The following is a 22,714-nucleotide window of genomic DNA, read 5'->3' as shown; positions in this document are numbered from 1 at the left end:
GGAACTTAATAGATTGAGTCCAGAAGATAGATTCAGGAGCCTCAAATTCTAGTCAGTTTCTTGACTCCTGTGCTTGGTGTATCTCTTCCCTTTCCAACCTTCATTTCTTTCACCTGTAAGATAAGAAGTTTGCTTTAGATCTGCTGCTGCTGCTGCTGCATCACTTCAGTCGTGTCAGACTCTGTGTGACTCCATAGACGGAAGCCCACCAGGGTCCCCCGTCCCTGGGATTCTCCGGGCAAAAACACTGGAGTGGGTTGCCATTTCCTTCTCCAATGTGTGAAAGTGAAAAGTGAAAGTGAAGTCGCTCAGTGGTGTCCGACCCTTAGCGACCCCACGGACTGCAGCCTACCAGGCTCCTCCATCCATGGGATTTTCTAGGCAAGAGGACTGGAGTGGCTTGCCATTGCCTTCTCCGTTGCTTTAGATCAGTGCTACTCAAAGTGTGGTCCCTGGGCCCATGGACCTATTCAATCAGAATCTCCAATTGTACCTCTTCTTTTAAAAATATCATATTTTGCAAGCAAATATGTATAGTTTTTATTTATCATACCCTCATAGAGCTGGGGTTGGGAGATGAAGAATCTCTCAGGTTTGGGCCCAGAAATCAGTGTTTTTATAACCCTTTGGTAATTTTTGCTGAAGGATGAGAAGCATTAATCTAGATCAAAGGTTCTTAAGCTCAGAGCTCTGTATAATTTTATGGAGAGATTCCAGGTCTTCAACAATTCATTGAACATTTATGAAAGTCTCTTTAGGACAGTCTCTTAAGTCCCCTGGCAGGCTCAGAATGCCGTCATCCTTTGTATTCTCCAGAGCACTTAACATAGAGCAGAGCTTGTAAACTCCAAGAGGATAGACCACATGTGGCTTCAGATATGTTTTCACTTAGCTAGCTCAATGTTTTTTACCAAAATGAAGACATTTTTAATATCAGGAATTTTACATAAAAAATTTTCCTGAAAAAAAATTGCAAGATGTGACAACTCTTTATTTTCATTTCCAGTTTATAGCAACTATTTGGGGCTGATGAATGATGGTCCTAACCTAGGCTTACTCCTGCTAGCTCTCCACAATCCACTCATCCCAATTGTCCAGAGGGAAAGCACCAATTATAACTGTGCCCATATTGAAATTTTTTAGTGGAAAAAAGTTTCCATAATTATAGTTAAGTATAGGTGACTCAGATGGTAAAGAATTTGCCTACAATGCAAGAGACCTGGGTTTGATCCCTGGGTCAGGAAGATCTCCTGGAGAAGGGAATGGCAACCTTCCCCAGTGTTGGTGCCTGGAAAACTCCATGGACAGAGGAGCCTAGTGGGCTACAGTCCATGGGATTGCAAAGAGTTGGACATGACTGAGGGACTGAACACATTCACTATCACAAAAATATTATTGTTTGTACACTTGCTAGGCTTCCTTCATTTAATGGGTTAACCACCTGGCCATGCTTTCAGCTATTTAACATAGGGCTTTTTCCACAGTGAAGTGAAGTGAAATGAAGTCGCTCAGTCATGTTTGACTCTTTGCGACCCTATGGACTGTAGCCTACCATGCTTCTCTGTCCATGGGATTTTCCAGGCAAGAGTACCGGAGTGGGTTGCCTTTTCCTTCTCCAGGGGATCTTCCTGACCCAGGGATTGAACCCAGGTCTCCCGCATTGCAGGCAGATGCTTTACCCTCTGAGCCACCAGGTAGGTACTCAGTAATGGTTGTTTGAGAGCATTACCAAGGTGAAATTTTGCCCAATTTTGTTCGAGTTGTGCTATCCAGAATTAGGGCTTTTTACTGTTCCTAATACTTTCACTGTTGCAAAGGTACATTCCTTTTCTGGGGCTCCTATAACAAACTTGGTGGCTTAAAACAACAGAAATTTTATTCTTTCACAGTTATAGAGGCCACAAGTCCAAAATCCAGGAGTAGGCCTGTGTTGCATGCTTCTGTCCTAGCTTCTGGTGACTGTCAGTGACCCCTGGCATTTTCCTTGACTCCCAGGTACATCACTGCAATCTTGTCCTCCACAGTTTTCTCCCTGTGTCTGTGTCTTCTCCTTTTCTATTTTTATAACAACACTCAGACTGGATTTCAGGCCAACCCTAAGGATCTCCTCTCAAGATATTAATGACATCTGCTAATATCCTCTTTCCAAATAAGGTCATGCTCACAGGCAATGGAGGTTAGAACTTGAACTTAACTTTTGGGGGCTGCTCATTAGCCCACTACACACATATCTTGCCATTTTCAAACTGCTAAAGAAATTTTTTCTACATCTTCAAGACCACCTCTTTCTGTTTTCCTGTTAGAGATACTACATGGCAAGCTCTCGGCAGATTCGACGATTGGCAGGAGCATCTCGCTCTCCAGTCATTTCCCATTTTTGTGAGACTCTGCTGGGAGTGTCCACTATCAGGGCATTTGGACATGAACAGAGGTTCATCCAGCAAAACAAAGAGGTGCTGAATGAGAACTTGGTCTGTTTCTACAACAATGTGATTTCAAACAGGTAAGTCATATCCACATACCTAATTCAGGACTAGTCCCTTATTGGATATTTTGTTTATTGACCTCTAAATAGAGTATTTTTAGTAACATTTCATCAAAAATATTAAACTTTAAATATTTCTAGTATTTAGTAACATTTAAGTTAAAGTACATCTATTTATATCCATATGAACAGGCCATGCTACTTATGTAAATATAAGATCTAACGTTTTTTGAAAGTTACACAGGATGCTATTAGAATTACTAAAGATATGACTCTATGTTGTATTTATGTATGCAAACATAAATTTTATTTGCATACAATAATTTATAATATTTTTAATTTGAAGCTATACATTTCACCCAGTGGGGGAATGTTAAATAGTACTTGGGCACATTTTAACTTTTAGAGATTAATTTTATTGTATAAACTGTGCATGTAATCAGAAAGGTAAGTGATTTTCCAATGAGATTTTAAAATAAATGCATCATTTCAGCTGGTGTTCTTTCTTTTTTCTTTTTAATTCTGATTAAATTTACTTCTTGGAAGGAAAGTTATGACCAACCTAGATAGCATATTAAAAAGCAGAGACATTACTTTGCCAACAAAGGTCCATCTAGTCAAGGCTATGGTTTTTCCAGTGGTCATGTATGGATATGAGAGTTGGACTATAAAGAAAGCTGAGCACCGAAGAATTGATGCTTTTGAACTGTGATGTTGGAGAAGACTCTTGAGAGTCCCTTGGACTGCAGGAAGATCCAACCAGTCCATCCTAAAGGAGACCAGTCCTGGGTGTTCATTGGAAGGACTGATGTTGAAGCCGAAACTCCAACATTTTGGCCACCTGATGCGAAGAGATGACTCATTTGGAAAGATCCTGATGCTGGGAAAGATTGAGGGCAGGAGGAGAAGGGGACAACAGGGGATGAGATGGTTGGATGGCATCACGGACTCAATGGACATGGGTTTGGGTGAACTCCGGGAGTTGGTGATGGACAGGGAGGCCTGGCGTGCTGTGGTTCATGGGGTTGCAAAGAGTTGGACATGACTGAGCAACTGAACTGAACTGAACTGGTTTAAAAGCAAAGTTCTGCAAAAGTAAAGCATATTTTTATGCAGATAAATTCTTTATTGTCATTGCAACCATCCTATGTTTGATTGAGTTCTAACTAAGTAAAAAAAAAATAGAACACAGCTATTGATGTTTATGTCTTCATTTCCCAGAGGAGAGTTCATATTGAGTGCACCAAAGATTTTGCATCTCATTTCAAGAATATTTTCCATTATTTCAGGTGGCTGTCTGTTAGACTTGAATTTCTTGGCAACTTAATGGTGTTCTTCACTGCAGTGCTTACTGTGCTGGCTGGCAATTCTATAGATTCAGCAATAGTTGGTTTGTCTATATCCTATGCCCTAAATGTAAGTAATAATGATTGTGTGGTATATGACATGTTTATAATCCAATTAATTAAGTTCTCTTCTTTTCCTGTCTGAATAAGAGATGGTAGTAACTAAGTAATGAGAAACAAATCTGGATTACCCTGGAGGCGCATTTCTTTTTCTCTTTTGCTACTAGCAAAATAGCTGGCTCAGCAGTTCTAAAGTAGTTCACAGAAAGAACAGGCTGATCCCCAAGGCTTAGTGCTGGAGGACCAGGATCCTAGTGTTGCATCATTATCCAGACATTTCATCCTCTCCTATTCTTATAGATTGTAAAGTGTAACAAGGGTAGGGGGCTTCCCAGGTGGTGCTAGTATAAAGAAACCACCTGCCAATGCGGGGTAGACGTTAGAGATACAGGTTCAATCCATGGGTCAGGGAGATCCCCTGGTGGCATGGCAACCCACTCCAGTATTCTTGCCTGGAGAATCTCATGGAGAGAGGAGCCTGCAGGGCTACAGTTCATAGGGTCACAAAGAGTCGGACAAGACTGAAGCAACTTAGCATGCATGCATGCACACAACAAGGGCAGGGCCTTTCTCTACCATGTCCTGTCCATCTATTATGTTGGGGCAAATGTAATTGTGGTCTCAGACCATGAATTTTAAATCTTTGTAACTAGGCTCTAAGACATCTTTATTAATCAAAATAGGAATCTTTACAATCAATGCATTTTTGCCAATGAGAAATGTTTGTTTATTCCTGTAGCATAAAATGCCATGCTTCAGGATTTGACAAACTCTTGGAACGCATTTGCTGCTTCCTGCTGGTTGTGGAAGCATTTTCCCAGCAAAAAGTTGTGGAGCTGCTTGAAGTCGATAGGCGAGAGATCAGGTGAATAAAGTAGATGAGGCAAAACTTCATAGCTCAATTAGTTCAGCTTTTGGAGCATTGGTTGTGTGACATGTAGTAGGGCAATGTCATGGGGAATTGAGCCTTTTCTGTTGATCAGTTCTGGCTGCAGCATACAGTTTTTGGTGCATCTCATCAATTTGCTGAGCATATTTCTCAGATGTAGTGGTTTTGCTGAGGTTCAGAAAGCTGTAGTGAATCAGACTGGCAGCAGACCACCAAACAGTGACCATGACCTTCTTTTGATGCAAGTTTGGCTTTGGAAAGTGCTTTGGAGTTTCTTCTTGATCCAACCACTGAGCTGGTCATCGCCAATTGTCTATAAAATCTACTTTTCATCACACATCACAATCTGATTAAGATATGGTTTGCTGTTGTTGCATAGACTAAGAGAAGATGACACTTCCAAATGACAATATTTTTGACTTCTCGTCAGCTCATGAAAGTGAAAGTCATTCAGTCGTGTCCAACTCTTTGAGACTTCATGGGCTATAGCCTGCCAGGCTCTTCTGTCCGTGGGGTTCTCCAGGCAAGAATACTGGAAGAGTTGCCATTCCCTTCTCCAGGGGTTCTTCCCAACCCAGGGGTCGAACTCAGGTCTCCAGAATTGCAGGCAGATTCTTTACCATCTGAGCTACCAGTGAAGCTCATGAGGCACTCACTTACCAAACTTTTTTACCTTTCCAATTTTCTTCAAACGCCAAATGACTGTAGAATGGTTGATGTTGAGTTCTTCGGCAACTGCTTATGTAGTTGTAAGACAATCAGCTTTGATGATCCTCTCAACTGGTCCTTGTCAACTTCCCATGGCCAGTCACTAAACCCTCATCTTCAAGGCTCTTGTCTCCTTTGCAAAACTTCTTGAATCACCACTGCAGTGTATGTTTATTAGCAGTTCCTGGGCCAAAAGCGTTGTTGAGGTTTCAAGTCGTCTCTGCTGCTTTACAACCCAGTTTGAACTCGAATAATAACATTGCTCAAATTTGCTCTTTTTCTAACATCATTTCCATAGTCTAAAATAAATATAAAATAAGCAGCAAATAATAAGTCATTAGCAAAGACACAAAGCAAGAAATCGTACATTAAAATGATGTATAATGTAACCACATTTATTTAAGAATGAATTCCAATATCAAATGGCTAATTTCAATAGTGCAAAAACTGCAATTACTTTTGCACCAACTTGATAGTTTATCCAACCTGAGCAGAAATAATGCAAGTTCTGGGAAGAATATATGCTCTGCTGCTTCTACTTTTTTCCCTAGTAAGCTCTATGTATATTTTACTGCAAAGTGCTAGTAGTATGACTGTGTTTAGGTCCCCTTTGTAAAACAGAAAATGTGTTATACTGTTTTACATATATACATGTTATTTATAAGGTGAGTTTAGATGATTTGCATACGTGCTCTTAATCTCTTATCTAAAATCTTCAAGGTCAGTTCCATTTCAGAATTAAGATCTTAGGCTTCTCGAAAGGAAATATAATACATATACTATATATATATATATGCTTCCCAGGTGTGGCACTAGTAGTGAAGCACCTGCTTGCCAATGCAGGAGACATAAGAGACATGGGTTCGATCCATGGATCGGGAAGATCCCCTGCAGGAGGGCATGACACTACACTCCAGTATTCTTGCCTGGAGAATTCCATGGATAAAGGAACCTGGCGGGGTACATTCCATACAGTTGCAAAAAGCTGGACATGACTGAAGAAACGTGGCATGCACACATGCACATATATAGTGTATGGAGTGCCTGGGCAGAACTCTGGAATCAAACTATTTGTTCTGCAGTGAAACACGTGACTGTGTAGCATGAGTGAAGTAAATCAGCACTTTAAAGAGGCCCACATTAGTTCAAGTCAGGTTGGCCATCAAATCGTTTAACAACAAACTCAAGAAAAATTGGAATTGTGAGGACTTTTTGACTCTCAGAACTACATTTGAGGTTATAACCTTGGAGAACTTGTATTATGAGGAAAGGTGAGTGTGAAGAACATAAAATTTGGGAGGAAAAAAGGAGACAGTTGTAGTCAGAAAATTAGAAGAATCCTTCTTCTAGTGGAAAATGGTAAAGTGTGGCAAAGCTAGCATTATGCAAAAATTTTTCCCCACTTAGGATGTACATTTTTTAGGGCCTATCCCATCAGTCTTGCCACTCATCTTTCCTTATGCCAAGTATGGGCACCTTTAATATATAGTGAACAGTCTGTCTTCTTCCAAATAACCATTATTTATGGCATTAATGAATTTAACAAACCTAAAACAGCACATATGTGTGTCTATAGATAAAAATGCTTACTTTGAATTAAGTTGTTAAATAATTCAAAGGGATAAAATATACTAAAACTCTGGGGAAAAAGCCTTGTAAAGTATTATTAACATTGTGTAAAAGACTGATGCTTATTCATTAAGCTCTTGCTTTTTCACTCCCAGATAACTCATACCCTGAATTTTTGGGTAAGGAAAGCATGTGAAATTGAAACCAATGCAGTTTCCATTGAAAGAGTTTGTGAATATGAAAATATGGATAAAGAGGTAAGCACTCATGAATAACCAATAAGCAGATACAGAATTTAAGATATTGCAGTGCACCTTGAATGGACATTCTGAAAATCAATTCTGAACAAAACCCGTATTTGTTATAAAAATGAAACATGATCACCTATTTTTAAGAGGCACAGTGATTTGTCTCCTACCAATGTAGAGTAAAATATGCAACCTCTGATTACAACTTTGTAAAGATTTTACGTTGAGAAGTGTCTTAATATAGTCATCTCTTAATTATTTAGAGTCTGATTGTATAATTTAAAAATTAAGTATGCCTTTATTGTTTATACCTTCTGTTCCATTTACTCATCATTAGCATCTCTGTGGATGGGAAGGAGGAGGAGAATAAATCAGTCTGCTTTTTTACCTTTAATTAAGTATAATTTGAGGGACAGAAGAATTAGACTATTAACAGAGTATAATGGTTGCATTATGTGCATATTTTGTTAATCTCAGTTACTTCTGTCTCCCAGTTCCATGAATTAACAGGGCAGATGATAAAGGGTATATGTTAAATTTCTATATCTTCTTCAATCCGCCTATAAAGATATCTAAATCTTCATGAAAAATTCCTCTTTTTCTCATAACTCAGGAAGGTGTATTCCTCCTCCAAATAAAAACCTACAGATTTCCAGTTGTATTTTTGGTAGCATCTCTTCATGTCTTTTCTCAGACCTTGTTCCATTAACCATCTTCTCTAAGTCCTTCAGCACTCTAACCCCTTTTCTCCTTTCAACATACAAATATGCTAAAATATTTTCTGCATACTCCAACTCCTACCTAAATGTTGATTCTTCCTCCAGACTCTTCCCTGAGTCTTACCTTCATTTTTCATAAAAATTTCTTGAAAGATTAGTCTACCTTCACAATATACAATCATAATTATCAATATTTAGTTTGTTCAGCCTACTGCTATGTAAGGACTATATAAAAATTTTATCATTCTCAGGACTTCCCTAGTAGTCCAGTGGTTAAGATTCCACACTTCCAATTCAGGGAATGTGGTTTTGATCCTTGGTCTGGACACCCAGATCTCACATTCCACGTGGCATGGACAAAAGAAAGGAAAAAAAAGTTGTTTTCTGTATTTTCTAAACCTTTTGCTATTAATATATATTTTTTATTTTGCGGAAAAAAAAGACAACAAAATGTGTGTGTTTTTAAAATTACCTTTATATAATTTGATTCCTTGTAACTTAACAGATAGCATTATAAGAACTCTTGATGTGGAAAAAAGTCAATACGTCCAAATAACCATATTTACTCAATAGCCCCATTTCTCTTCTCCTCTTTTCAGCAGAATTCTTGGGAATAGTTCCTGTACTTGCTCTGTCTAACTCCTTTTCTCGTTCTTTTTTGGAACCTCTTCACACAGGCTTTGACTCCCACCGCTTCACTGCGCCCGCCCTGGTCAACATCACCAGTGGCAGCCTGTCAGTCTTCACTTGACCCAGCCTATCATTCGATGCTTGTGATTGCTTCCTTTCATGAAACACTTCACCTCACTGGCCGGGCACCACACCCTTCTGTCTATTCTACCTCCTGTTCTTCCTTCAGTGTCTCAGGTCCTCAGCATATGTACATAGCTTCTTTTACCTGGAAAGTGAAGTCTTTCAGTCGAGTCCGACTCTTTGCGACCCCCGTGGACTGTAGCCTACCAGGCTCCTCTGTCCATGGGATTCTCCAGGCAAGAATACTGGAGTGGGTTGCCATTTCCTTCTCCATTTACCTGGAAAGCCCTTCCTCTGATATCCAAATGGCTTGTTTCCCAATCATGTCCAGTCAAGACTTTCTTAACCACCCTACTTAAAATTACACCAACACTGACTATTTCCTGACCTTCAAAACTTTATCATCAACTAACATTCTGCATGGGCCTCCCTGGTGGCCAGTGATAAAGAATCCACCTGCCAGTGCAGAAAACACGGGTTTGATCCCTGGGTCGGAAAGATCCCCTGAAGGAGGAAACAGCAACCCACTCCAGTATTCTTGCCAGGATAATCCCATGGACAGAGGAGCCTGGTGACCTACAGTCCATGAGGTCACAAAAGCGTCGAATACGACTTAGCAACTGAGCAACAATAGCAACAATATTCTGCATAGACTGTATGATTCTTTCTGTCTCTCCTCACCAGCGAGTACTCTCCCGAAGGGAGAGTTTATATTTATTATTATTTTTTATTTATTATGTTTTTCTCACTGCTAAATCTCCAACAACTAAGCATTGACTGGTGCAGTAAACAGTATTTGGGAAATAAATGACAAACTGTCCCCTGTCAGTTAAAATTCTAGGTTACCTTCATATCCTTTATAAAGTCATAGAAGACTTTTCTTGATAACTTAATAGAAGATGGGAAGCCTTTTTATGTGTGAAAGTTGATTTATAAAATCTTCTTATAACTAGATGAGAAGTTTTATGTTGGTATTATTTAAAACTATTTTCAGAAAAATCATAATATTTACAAATGTTGTCTTTCCTCATTTTTGTTTCATCACTTCTGTTTTTATGCCTGAGAATTATTTTTTTTTGAGGAAAGGTATTTTTATTGTAATTGCAGTTTAAAAAGTATTTATTTGTTTTAAGGCACCCTGGATAACATCTAAGAGGCCTCCATCACAATGGCCCAATAAAGGGATAGTGGAGTTTGTTGATTATCGAGCTCGATACCGAGATGATCTTGGTTTAGCCTTACAAGATATCACTTTCCAGACTCATGGGGAAGAGAAGGTACCACAAATATTTCATAAGTTTCACTTTACCTTTTATCTGAATATGTTTATTCTCAAGGCCAAAATATACTGTGGTATTGAGTATAAGATGGTCATTTGTTCAAATTACATTTAAAGGTAGCAAAGACGTGGTTGGTATGTAAAGAATAAATTTTTCCTCTACAAATAAAAATATGTTTTTTAAATTGTTCATAATCTATTATGAAACATGATTTTTCTATTTCTACCTACATTTAAGTATAATTAACAAATGAAAATTGTATATATTTAGAGTATACAGTATACATAGAGTGTACAGCTTGATATGCATAAGTTGTGAAATAATTATCGTAATTTTAAACTTAAGATCTCTTAGCAAATTTTCTGTGTTATTAACTATAGTCACCATGCTATATCTTAGATATCTAGAATTTATGTGTCTTATAACTGAAAGTTTATTTCCTTTGACCAATATCTTCCCATTTTCCCACTGAACCCCTAGTAACCACTATCTACTGTCTGGTACTGTGAGTTTGATATTTTGAGATTCCACATGTAAGTGAGATCATAAAACGTTTTCCTCTGTCTGGCTTCTTTTGCTTAGCATAATGTCCTACAGGTTCACCCATGTTACCACAAATAGCAGGATTTTCTACATTTTTTAAGGCAGACATATTTTTTTTTTTATCCATTCATCCACAGGACATATTTAGGTTGTTTTGATATCTTCTTGGCTACTGTAATATTGCAATGAACTTGGGCGTGCATATTTCTCTTCCTCATACAAATTTCATTTCCTTTGGGGACACATCCAGTATTATTAGTATATTTTATTTTTACTTCCTCTAGTAAGTGAAGCACAACAATAAGACAGTAAGATAATAGTTACTATCCAGTAATACACAGGTGAAAATATTTGTATAGTCATCATGTATATGACATCATGTTTTCTAAGACTATCAGTGAAATGGGAAAATGCTTGAGATGTAATTTATTTAATAAAAACAGTATACAAATCTTTTGACAGTGTATCATTTTTGTGTTTTAAAAAAACAGATATATTACTAACAGCAAAAAGAATACTTACAAAATGTAAACAGTGATTCTCTCCAGGTGTTGGGATTTTAGATGATTTTTGCTTCTATATTTTTTCAAAATGTTTTATGAAAACATATTATTTTCCTGATCAGATTGATATTTTACAAATAAAAGTAAAAAAAAAATTTGAATGAACAGCAGTATTCCACTTTCCCCTTTCCTGAGACTTCTTTCAGATAACCCCAAATTCTCCTTTTCTAACCCTCTAAACCAATTCCACTGAGGTGGCCTCAAGAGCAAATTAATTTTTGGAAATACTTGTGGAATTTTAATTATTCTATTTCATTCAGTGTATTCCTGGTTTTTCTGATGTAGTATGTGATTTAAGATCTTTAATTAGGGCAAACCAACCACCAAATGTTCTCTCCATCCAGGGTTTCCATTAACACCAAAACACTAACACCCAGTAGTGGTTGCTTTAGATCTCATGGCCAAGGGAACACTGCAATCACTGGATGCTTATGACAAGTTGATGATTTTTGTCCAAGAGTCCAAACTCCTCAGACATGATCTATGACCACCCTTAGTAGTTTTGATGCAATAGTTGTTTTGCAGGCATTCCTTCAGATTTTCTAGCCTATCTCAGCAAAGATTTCCCATCTCCTTTGTTTGCTTGTTTGTTTTGGAGGAAGAATGGTAGAGAAGCCTTGTTCGGAAAGTCTCATGGAATCAACCCCATTATCAGTCTCTCTTTAAACCCCACATTTAATGGCTAGTTCAGGGATGGTTCAGGGACGATCTGCTCTACCTGGGGCAGTTCTTGGGTGATAACTTAACTATTCAAAACCAGAGGAAACACACAAATTAGCCCAAGCCTTTCTAGTGAGTAAAGTGAAAGTGTTAGTTGCTCAGTTGGGTCCAACTCTTGGCAACTCAATGGACTGTAGTCCACCAGGCTCCTCTGTCCATGGAATTCTCCAGGCAATAATACTGAAAAGAGTTGCCATTTCCTTCTCTAGGGGATCTTCCCTATCCAGGGATCAAACCCAGGTCTTCCACACTGCAGGCAGATTCTGTGCCTCTGAGTCACCAGAGTAAGTGGTATCTAGATAAAGATGGATCCTTGAAAGTCACATTAAGTCTTCCATGATAGTCAAGTTTACTCCAGTTGGCAGTTAGAGTCCACCTACCAGACACATAATGTAATTTTTTGTCAGTACAAAGGTCTCCTTCTCTTACACAAAGTGTGATGTAAACTGTTTATGATAAATTCATTATAGATTGGAATTGTGGGACGAACTGGAGCAGGCAAATCAACACTATCAAACTGCCTATTTCGAATTGTAGAAAGATCAGGAGGTAAAATTATAATTGATGGAATTGACATATCTACTATTGGGCTTCATGACCTTCGTGGCAAACTTAATATTATTCCACAGGTAAAGACTGTTTTCCAGTGATGGGGGCGGGAGGAGAAGGGGACGACGGAGAATGAGATGGCTGGATGGCATCACCGACTCTGTGGACATGAGTTTGAGTGAACTCCGGGAGTTGGTGATGGATAGTGAGGCCTGGCGTGCTGTGATTCATGGGGTCGCGGAGAGTCGGACATGACTGAGTGACCTGAACTGAACTGAACTGAAAGACTGTTTTGTTGCTAGTCTTTCTTAACTCCCTCTGGTAAACTTATTTTTTTTTTAAGAATATATTCCTTTCAAGCCTATACATTTGGATTTGAGAGCCAAATTATTTTAAATATATTGTGAAAAATAACTATGTAATTCCGTTCCGTTCAGTCGCTCAGTCGTGTCCGACTCTTTGTGACCCCGTGGACTGTAGCCTACCAGGCTTCTCCGTCCATGGGATTCTCCAGGCGAGAATACTGGAGTGGGTTACCATTTCCTTCTCCAGGGGATCTTCCCAACCCAGGGATCGAACCCGGGTCTCCCGCATTGGAGGCAGACACTTTAACCTCTGAGCCACCAGGGAAGCCCAACTATGTAATTAAATCCTGTTAAATACTCTACCTTGATGCATTCTTCCTAAGTGCATTTATCTATTTGAAAAACTAATATGTTTCTTTGCAAGTTTCCTTCATAATAGTAAATACAAATAAAATTCAAATGAAATCAGACTGAAACACATTGGTATTTTTTAAAAGAAAAAAGCAATTAGTGAGGCTTTTGCTTAGTTGGTACTTTGAATGTAGCATTTTGACTTTTTGACTTGAGGTTTAGAAATATTTTTTTTAAATGAAAAGAACCATAATTCAGTTCAATCTTTTTTTCCAACTCCTTTGATTTTTCCATCTGTGGCATAAAAGGAACTTGATCATTAACAAGTATGCCAATCAGCTCAATAATATGATTCTACAGTCAAATATGACTCATTCAGTTGTGTTTGAAAGATTTGAGCTGAGAATTTATGAAGTATGTTTATATTTGCTTCTAAAAATGATATCATCTCTTTGTCATATTGTTTAAACATATACTGATATTCATGAATTTAATTTGGAACAAATTTAAGTAAAATCTGAAAATCTGGCAGGGAAAAAAATTGGTGGAGAAAAGAAACAGTCATTCCTTTCTTATAAATCAAACTGTTGTAGTAAAGTGCAGTTTCACTAGATGTGTAAATGTACTGGAAAAAGCATGGACCTGTTGTCTTTGAATTCTGCTTAAGCACTTAGTTTCTGTGTGTCCTTGCACAAGAGTTTTTTGAAACCTCTAGTTCGCTATCTGTCTAATGAGGGTGTTTGCTTCCTTATTTCTGGGTTGGTGGGCTAATTGATAATATTACATACATACTCTAGATACATTTATTTTATTCTCTATATTATATATTACGTTGTTGTTTAGTTGCTAGCTCATGTCTGACTCTTTTGCAACCCCTTGGATTGTAGCCCACAAGGCTCCTCTGTCCATGGGATTCTCCAGGTAAGAATACTGGAGTGGATTGCCATTTCCTTCTCTAGTGGATATTCCTGACCCAGGGATGAAACCCCCATCTCTTGCATTGGCAGCTGGATTTTTTTTTTTACCACTGAGCCACCTGGGAAGCCCACGTTATATTATATCCCTGACTAAATGGTGACTACTAGGTCCCCTGGAGAAGGAAATGGCAACCCACGCCAGTACTCTTGCCTGGAAAATTCCATGGACTGAGGAGCCTGGTGAGCTACAGTCCATGGGGTCCCAAAGAGTTGGACATGACTGAGCGACTTGACTTTCTTTTTTTTCTTTTTCTTTATCATTATTATTATTGTTGTTGGAAAGCTGTTGTCAACATTATTAACTAGAGAAAGAAGAAGAATCAGGAAGTTTTTAATGATTTAATCAAACAGCTTATTCTGATCTTCTGCTTTTGGTTTCAATATAAAATGAATTTGATAACTATTGAGTTTTTCATCATTTTGCTTTTTCCTCATTTAATGTATGCTTGCCTCATGTGACAATAAGATTACCAGTGATTGTTCTATTCTCTAGGATCCTGTTTTATTTTCTGGAACCCTTCAAATGAACCTGGATCCCCTAGACAAGTATCCTGATCATGAGCTATGGGAGGTGCTGGAACTATGTCACTTAAAAGAGTTTGTGCAGTCCCTTCCCAAGAAGCTGCTGCATGAGATTTCAGAGGGTGGTGAAAACCTCAGGTAAGCTGTGAAGAACAGAGCTTGCCTGAGTTACTCATTCCAGGTGTTTTAGAAACAAGTTGGCCCCAGAGGGAAGTCATTCCTGAGCCACCATGGATTTTGTTGTTCAAAGCACATCAGTTGCTGATTCCTTCTAGAGAAGAGAGACAGGAATAAATAAAGTGGTAGCCACCAGCTGGAAAACTGCTGGTGAAGGAAAATGAAGGGGAAAGAAAGCAACAATGCAGTGTGGAAAGTCATTAGTTAACTGACTTTTTAGTAAAGACTCCTACCCTGATAGCTTTCTTCCTGGAAAAAATGTTTGAGCAAACTCTGGGAGATAGGAAGAACAGGGAAGCCTGGCATGTCCAAGTCAATGGGGTTGCAAAGAGTCAGACATGACTGAAAGATTGAACAGCAACAACAAAGTGCTGCTTTTTCTTCATCACTATTTGATGTCTTAGGACAGTCCCTTTGTGTGATCAGAAACCTAAGGAAATCAATTAGACCCTCTCTGCACCTAAGAGACACAGCCCGCATGACTCAGCTTCTTTGCTTAGTCCCTGCTCTCCCTCTCTGTGTTTCTGCCACCTTGGCCTCCTCGGCTTCTTATAGTTCCTTGAATATGCCAGGCCAGTTCCTGCCTGCCTCGGGAATTTTACATCTGCCAATCACTTTGCCAGGAGCAAGTTCCCATTGGAAATCTGCAGGATACACTTTCCATTTTCTTCAGGTCTTGAATTTAAAAGCATCGTCTCAGTGAGGATTTCTTTGGCAAGCTCATCAAAAATGTCCACCCCATGCCCACATTTTACATCCTGCCTTTCTGTATATTCGAATTCCTCTTATGCTTTTTGCTCATTTATCTTATTTTTTGTCTCCCCATGTAAACCCACAGACTTTTGTCTGTTTAATTCATTGTTCTATTTGCAGAACTTAGACCAGAGTCTGGCATAATCACTCAGGGAATACTTCTTAAAGAATGAATGAATGTGGCTTAGGAAGAGAATAACAATGTCATCAGAATTTTAGAATAGGAAGTGTGTGACCATAAAATCCATTGTTGAGATCATTTTACTATTTTTTTTTTAACAGTGTTGGACAACGACAGCTAGTCTGTCTTGCTCGTGCTTTGCTGAGAAAAACAAAAATTCTCATCTTGGATGAGGCAACAGCCTCCATCGATTTTGAGACTGATAACTTGGTGCAGACCACAATCAGGAAGGAGTTTTCTGATTGCACCATCCTGACAATTGCTCACAGACTGCATTCTATCATTGATTCAGACAGGTATGCTTTATTTGTTTTCAGAAATAAAACAATTTCTATACAGATGGCTATTGCACATCTGAAGCACAGTAATTACTTGCCACTAATAATGGATTTTATCTGTGCTGAGAGATACAAAGTGTCCCCTAATAGTATGGAAGATACTGTCCAACATAATTAGAGGAATGCATTAATGTTAAAAGAATATTAGAAAACTTGATATATTTCCTGAGTCAAATTGTACTTTTATTTCATACTGACAGAACTTACCTAGTAATTTAAACTTTACAGTTGCAAGAACAAAAAAGGTGAACTGAAATACTGATTATAGGTTACCTGACTGGATTCTTTTCACATTGCAGGGTACTTGTTCTAGACTCTGGAAGAATTACAGAATTTGAAACACCACATAATTTGATACACAAGAGAGGACTTTTCTTTGACATGCTGACAGAAGCCGGAATAACACGAGACTCGGGGGCAAAAGATAAATAGTTATATATGGATTATACCAAATTGAAAAAAATAGTATTTGAAAAAATAAAGACAGGAGAGAAATGTCGAAAAGTAGGCCTGTGGTGGCACAAAGAGAGACAAGCACCACAGTTCTAACCGTACTGAGCTGTGCCCAACCTTCTTTCTTCCATTCATGCCCTCCTGAATATCTGCCTTTTCCTGATTGCCCAAAGTGCAAAATGTCACTTATCCTTTACGTCTCTGACCTTGTTCAGGAATTATCTTCTGCACGAAGTATCTCTTGCTTTCTCTCCTTGGTCCCCTGTCTTATCTAGATGCCCTTTTGATATGCTCTGACTAGCCCTATGTGCATACTTTTAGCATGGCTGGGACCAAAATCTGTTTAAATTCTTTTAGTGTGCCTCCCCTTAAAGCTACTTGAAGGCAAGTGCCCAGTTTTATCATCATGGTATGTTAGGTTGCTAGCATAGTGCTTTCAGACTGTTGATACTCAACAAATAATTGTAGAATAAATCATTAGGCATTTTAGAGTAATACTGTATAGGCACCTTATACATATGAATAAAGTTTTGAGTTACTGTACAGTATATAAAATTTTGGAGGAAGCACAGAAAACTTTGAGTTACTCAGCTGCTTTTTTGAAAGAGAAAGTATATGTTAACTGAATTTTAATGATGTGCTTTATTTAAAAATAATATTTTATAATATTTTTACTATTTGAGTTAAAAGCCAGTATTTTCTATGGAATGTAATTTTTGACTTGATTAAGCTCAGTGAGTTATGTATCAGATGGTATACATTCACAAGTAATTATTAATTTGTGGTACTGACACAACCCTTATGGCAGAAAGTGAAGAGGAACTAAAAAGCCTCTTGATGAGAGTGAAAGAGGAGAGTGAAAAGGTTGGCTTGAAGCTCAACATTCAGAAAACAAAGATCATGGCATCTGGTCCCATCACTTCATGGGAAATAGATGGAAAAACAGTGGAAACAGTGTCAGACTTTATTTTTTGGGGCTCCAAAATCACTGCGGATGCTGATTGCAGCCAGGAAATTAAAAGACACTTACTCCTTGGAAGGAAAGTTATGACCAACCTAGATAGCATATTAAAAAGCAGAGACATTACTTTGCCAACCAAGGTCCGTCTAGTCAAGGCTATGGTTTTTCCCGTGGTCATGTATGGATGTGAGAGTTGGACTGTGAAGAAAGCTGATCGCCGAAGAATTGATGCTTTTGAACTGTGGTGTTGGAGAAGACTCTTGAGAGTCCCTTGGACTGCAAGGAGATCCAACCAGTCCATTCTAGAGGAGATCAATCCTGGGTGTTCATTGGAAGGACTGATGCTGAAGCTGAAACTCCAATACTTTGGCCACCTCATGCGACAAGTTGACTCACTGGAAAAGACTCTGATGATGGGAGGGATTGGGGGCAGGAGGAGAAGGGGATGACAGAGAATGAGATGGCTGGATGGCATCACTGACTCGATGGACATGAGTTTGAGTGAACTCCGGGAGTTGGTGATGGACAGGGAGGCCTGGCGTGCTGTGATTCATAGGGTCGCAAAGAGTCAGACACAACTGAGCGACTGAACTGAACTGAACTGAACTGATTTTATTTTGAACAGTATTTTAATTTGGTAGTTTTATGTAATGGAAGCAATATTATTTCTCTGAATTGCCCTTCAAATTTGAAGTTTCCAAACTTCAATTATATTTTCCTTTTAAGATTATTTTAATAAAATGTTTTAACTTGTTCAGACCCATCAGTCATTTCTTTTATCCTCTTTATCTCCTTAACAACTTTGCATAACCTTGCTTCATCCCCTAAAGGTATTTATGAAAAGTTAACTTAAATTGTAAAACCCTACATTATCTAAAGTTTCCTTCCTTAAAACATTAGCTACTGAAAGTGTTGTCCTGTCTTTATAATTCCTGTAGTACTTACCACTATGTTTTGTGTTCAGTAGGCATTGAATAAATGTTTGTTGAAATCTATTAAGAAAGGAATTGTATATTTCATTAACATCAGTTAAAGTTTATGTCTTAGCTTCTTTATATCTGTAATTAGTCAGTCAGAGACACTGCATAATTAAACGTCTAATGGTATGTCAACTGTCACCTGGATATATTGTGGTGTCTTCATACCATGGAATTCTACACAGCTATGAGAATGAATGAACAACCATTACAGGCAATTACACCAATGAATCTCACATGCATAATGTGGAGTGAAAGAAATACAGCACAAAGAATACTCTTATATGATCCCGTTCCACTGATGAAAAAGTTTGTTTTTTTACAAAAGGAAAAGCCAATTATACTCCTAGAAGTTGGGATACTGGTTACTCTTGTTTGATGGTGGTGTTAAGCTGCTCAGTCGTGATCTGTCTCTTTGCGACCCCATGAACTGCAGCACACCAGGCTTCCCGTCCTTCACTGTCTCCCAGAGTTTGCTCAAATTCTTGTCCATTGAGTCAAGGATGCCCTCCAACCGTCTCATCTTCTGTTGCCCCCTTCTCCTCCAGCCCTCAATCGTTCCCAGCATCAGTCTTTTCCAAAGATGGGTAATGACTGAAAGGGCAAACAAGGTGGTCTTCTGGAAGGTGGTTATGTACTGCTTCTCGATTAGGGTCTGAGCATTGGTTCAGTTTGTGAAAATCATCAGGCCATATACTTAGGGTTTGTACAAATTTAGATAGATAGATTTTTATATATTTATCTCATGTATGAGCTTCCCAGGTGGTGCTAGTGGTAAAGAACCTACCTGCCAATCCAGGAGACATCAGAGATGCAGTTTCAATCCCTGTGTTGGGAGGATCCTCTGGAGGGCATGGCAACTCACTCCAGTACTCTTGCCTAGAGAATCTCATGGACAGAAGAGCCTTTTGGGCTGCAGTCTATAGGACTGCAGAGTCGGAGGTCACTGAAGTGACATTGGTATGTATGCATGCATGTATAATATAGTTTATATATTTAAATGTAATATAAATATATTTATATAATATTTATATGTTACTATATTTTTTCATAAATATTTATATTTATATAAACAGTTAAAGAATAAAAAGAAAAGAAATTTTTAAATGACTGAGCCATTGTTACTCAATATATTATGAATATATATAAAATAATATATAATATTTATATATTATATATAAAATATATAATTTTATTTATATATAATATAAAATTATATTAAATATGTTATATATATTATAATGTTTTAAAAATTAATATTTCATTCTAATTTCTGCTATGTCCATCAAGTTTGTTCAATTATTTAAATGGTCTTTGAAGCAAAATGTGAGAAATTTAAGAGACTGGATTATAGAGAAGTAGTAAATTTAAATTTTGCTCAATCCTGTCTCACTCTATGTGACCCCATGGACTATAGTGCACCAGGTTCCTCTGTCTACAGAATTCTCCAGGCATGAATCCTGGAGTGGGTAGCCACTGCCTGTTCCAGGGGATCTTCTTGACCCAGGGATCAAGTCTGGATCTCCTGCATTGATTAAATGATTGATTTATTTCAAATTGTAACTTAAAAAATAGATTAAGAAAATAATTATCATTTTTGACATGCAGAAATATTCATCTTAGCTAACCGAAGGAAAATTCTAAGCAGCATTAAGTTGAATTATTTTCAGTTCAGTTCAGTTCAGTTCAATCGCTCAGTCGTGTCCGACTCTCCGCGACCCCATGATTCACAGCACACCAGGCCTCCCTGTCCATCACCAACTCCCGGAGCTCACTCAGACTCAAGTCCACAGAGTCGGTGATGCCATCCAGCCATCTCATCCTCGGTCGTCCCCTTCTCCTCCCGCCCCCAACCCTTCCCAGCATTTTAGGATAAGAATATTTATTACTGAAAGTTTACTATATGCCAAGTGATGTACAAAGCACTGGAATAATTTATTACTTTCAATTCTTACTAAAGAACGTTAGGAAAGTATTACTACCCACCCTATTTTACCAAACATGATAAGATACTAAGAGGATCTTAGCCAACAAATTGTAAAATCCAGACCCGGGTGCTATAAAACGGTTGATGCTTTTTTCAGTTCTCTAATAATACGTCTCATTTCTGGAAGAGCCACTTAAAGAGTCTATAATTAAAGAATGGGAGAGAAGAATTTTAAGCCTATAGCTTTGAAATAGATAAATGGTATTTGTCTTGGGGTCAGGGTTCTTCTTCAAATATAGTATTAGTTAGAGCTGAATGAATTAGTCATCATTGTAGATAAAAAATGGTTGAATAAAGGCAATTTCATATAGTTTTCAATTTAACTTTGATATCTAAGTTAGTGTTCAGTTCAGTTCAGTTTAGTTGCTCAGTTGTGTCCGACTCTTTGTGACCCCATGAATCACAGCACGCCAGGCCTTCCTGTCCATCACTAACTTCCGGTGTAATGAAGTATTTTAATACACGTGAAAATAACAAATTGTTCTAACTGATCTAGAAGGCTTTTATTCTGGGAAAAATAATCAACAAAATTAAAATAAGAAAATTTTTATTATAGTTAAAAGAGTTCAGAATCTAGAGACAGAATATCTATCTTAAATCTCAACTCTACAACTTTCTAGATGTGCAAACTTGGGCAAATTAACTTTTTTCTCTGAACTTATTTGGGTGTAAGAATTTTATCTACCCCTTAAAGTTTCTTTTTTTGGAAATTAAATGAGATGACACAACATTAAGGACAGATAGAACACTTTCTGGAATATAGAAAATATTTAATAACTACTTAAATGTTAACATTCATAGTTTCTTGTAGCCTTATATAGTCTCATGTTTACAAACAAGATCACATTGGACACAGTTTTAAGTAAACAAAAAGGGTGAAACAGCCAATATTTATGATAGTCTATTGTATACACAGCAACTTGGGGATAGTTGGATATTAAAATAAGATATGGTTCTCAATTGTGTACAATATGATCTTGGTAAGATTAAATAACATTGAGAAGGCAGTAGCAGGGCAAATCTCTTTCTAGTCCTTCCAGTTATCCTAGCTCTTGCTTTTCTAGCTGTCATTTTCCAAGCAAATAGACCATCTGTGGAATTAGAAATCAGGACTTCTGGCAATATTCTGAGCCACATTTCTCTAAATCTTTTTCATGAAAATGAAGACTACCTCGGTAGTTTGTATGGCAACTGCTACGCTATTGGGTTAATGGTGCCAAGGTAATGGGTAATAAACCTGGTAAAGGCTGATTGGTTTTGTGACCAAAAGTGGAGTCTGGCTGCAGACCTCTCAAAAAGCCAATAAAGTGTCAAGGTTGGGGTAAAGGAAAGTTTGCTTTATTTTGTATGTGGACAGTTGGGGGCAGTGGGGTACAGACTCCTGTCCAAAGGCCAAATCCCCCCAGCTCCAACAATCAGGGAGCAAGACCTTTTATAGGCGGAGGGGGCTAAATACAGAAACAGCATAGTTAGCTCTGACAGTCACCTTGAAATTGGTCAGCGGTCTGACCAGCATCATCTTGATTGTTTTAAGTACAGTTAATCTTCAGTTGCAGGGCCACTTTGTTTCCATTTCTTGAGGCCTGTTCTTAGAATTGTCAGCTTATGTCATGGCTAAAATCTGATCATCATGTCATTAACTTCTCCACCTGGTGGGGTGGTTTCCGTATCTATAAAATAATCTTGCTCACAGGATGTGGCTCAGAATATTATCTATAGGCTTTGAGAAGAAACTAAAAGTCCTTGACTGTGCTTACCGAGTACATTTTATTATTTGGTCTCCTTTGGCTGTTGTCCTTTGTCTCTGTATGTTCTCACATCTCTGATTAGGCTTATTCTTTGGCAAAAGTTTTTCCACAGACAAAAGTCAGGCAGAGGACATGGGAGACCAGGATCCATAGCGTCCTGCTCCATTTCAGCTTCTCTTGTTAATGATTGCTGACTAGGTAACCAAGCTTGCTCACTTGCTGTTTACAGACTGACCAGATTGAACCCATGCTTAGTTATCATAGCTAATCAACGAGAGTAACATTTTATCTCATGAGGGCAGGACAAGAGAAAAATAAAAATGAATAGGCATATGAGCAAAATGTAAAAATAACATCATAAACTAAAAAATTGTGATATTTTTAAAAATTTTGAAAAATATGTTTCCAAAACATTTAAAAGGAAAATGACACATGCATTTCTGTGTGTCAAAGGAAGGGATACAGGGTTGATATTGAGTTCATATTTATAGCACTCAGCTTATCATTAATATACTTGGGGATGATTATGGGTTTATTGCTATTTTTCAACTC

General features: G+C 38.0%; 1 protein-coding gene across 3 annotated transcripts in view; it reads left to right on the top strand.

Moving 5' to 3' along the window:
- LOC129549989 (ATP-binding cassette sub-family C member 1-like) overlaps positions 1-17,564 on the top strand; it is a 108,897-nt gene extending 91,333 nt beyond the window's left edge. For all 3 annotated transcript variants that reach the window (XM_088836137.1, XM_055417513.2, XM_088836141.1), the window contains 8 exons: positions 2,304-2,503; positions 3,775-3,901; positions 7,213-7,314; positions 9,911-10,054; positions 12,354-12,512; positions 14,559-14,725; positions 15,800-15,994; positions 16,336-17,564. In XM_088836137.1, the coding sequence (XP_088692263.1) occupies positions 2,304-2,503; positions 3,775-3,901; positions 7,213-7,314; positions 9,911-10,054; positions 12,354-12,512; positions 14,559-14,725; positions 15,800-15,994; positions 16,336-16,468 (1,227 nt within the window). In that variant the 3' untranslated portion in view covers positions 16,469-17,564. The remainder of the gene's footprint in view (positions 1-2,303; positions 2,504-3,774; positions 3,902-7,212; positions 7,315-9,910; positions 10,055-12,353; positions 12,513-14,558; positions 14,726-15,799; positions 15,995-16,335) is intronic.
- The last annotated feature ends 5,150 nt before the right edge of the window (positions 17,565-22,714 follow it).

Source organism: Moschus berezovskii, chromosome 1 (assembly GCF_049115385.1).
Source record: "Moschus berezovskii isolate FMDL1 chromosome 1, NW_MosBer_1.0, whole genome shotgun sequence".
Classification (NCBI taxonomy): domain Eukaryota; kingdom Metazoa; phylum Chordata; class Mammalia; order Artiodactyla; family Moschidae; genus Moschus; species Moschus berezovskii.
The sequence above is the reverse complement of the archived record's forward strand: the minus strand, read 5'-3'. Positions and strand labels throughout refer to the sequence as shown.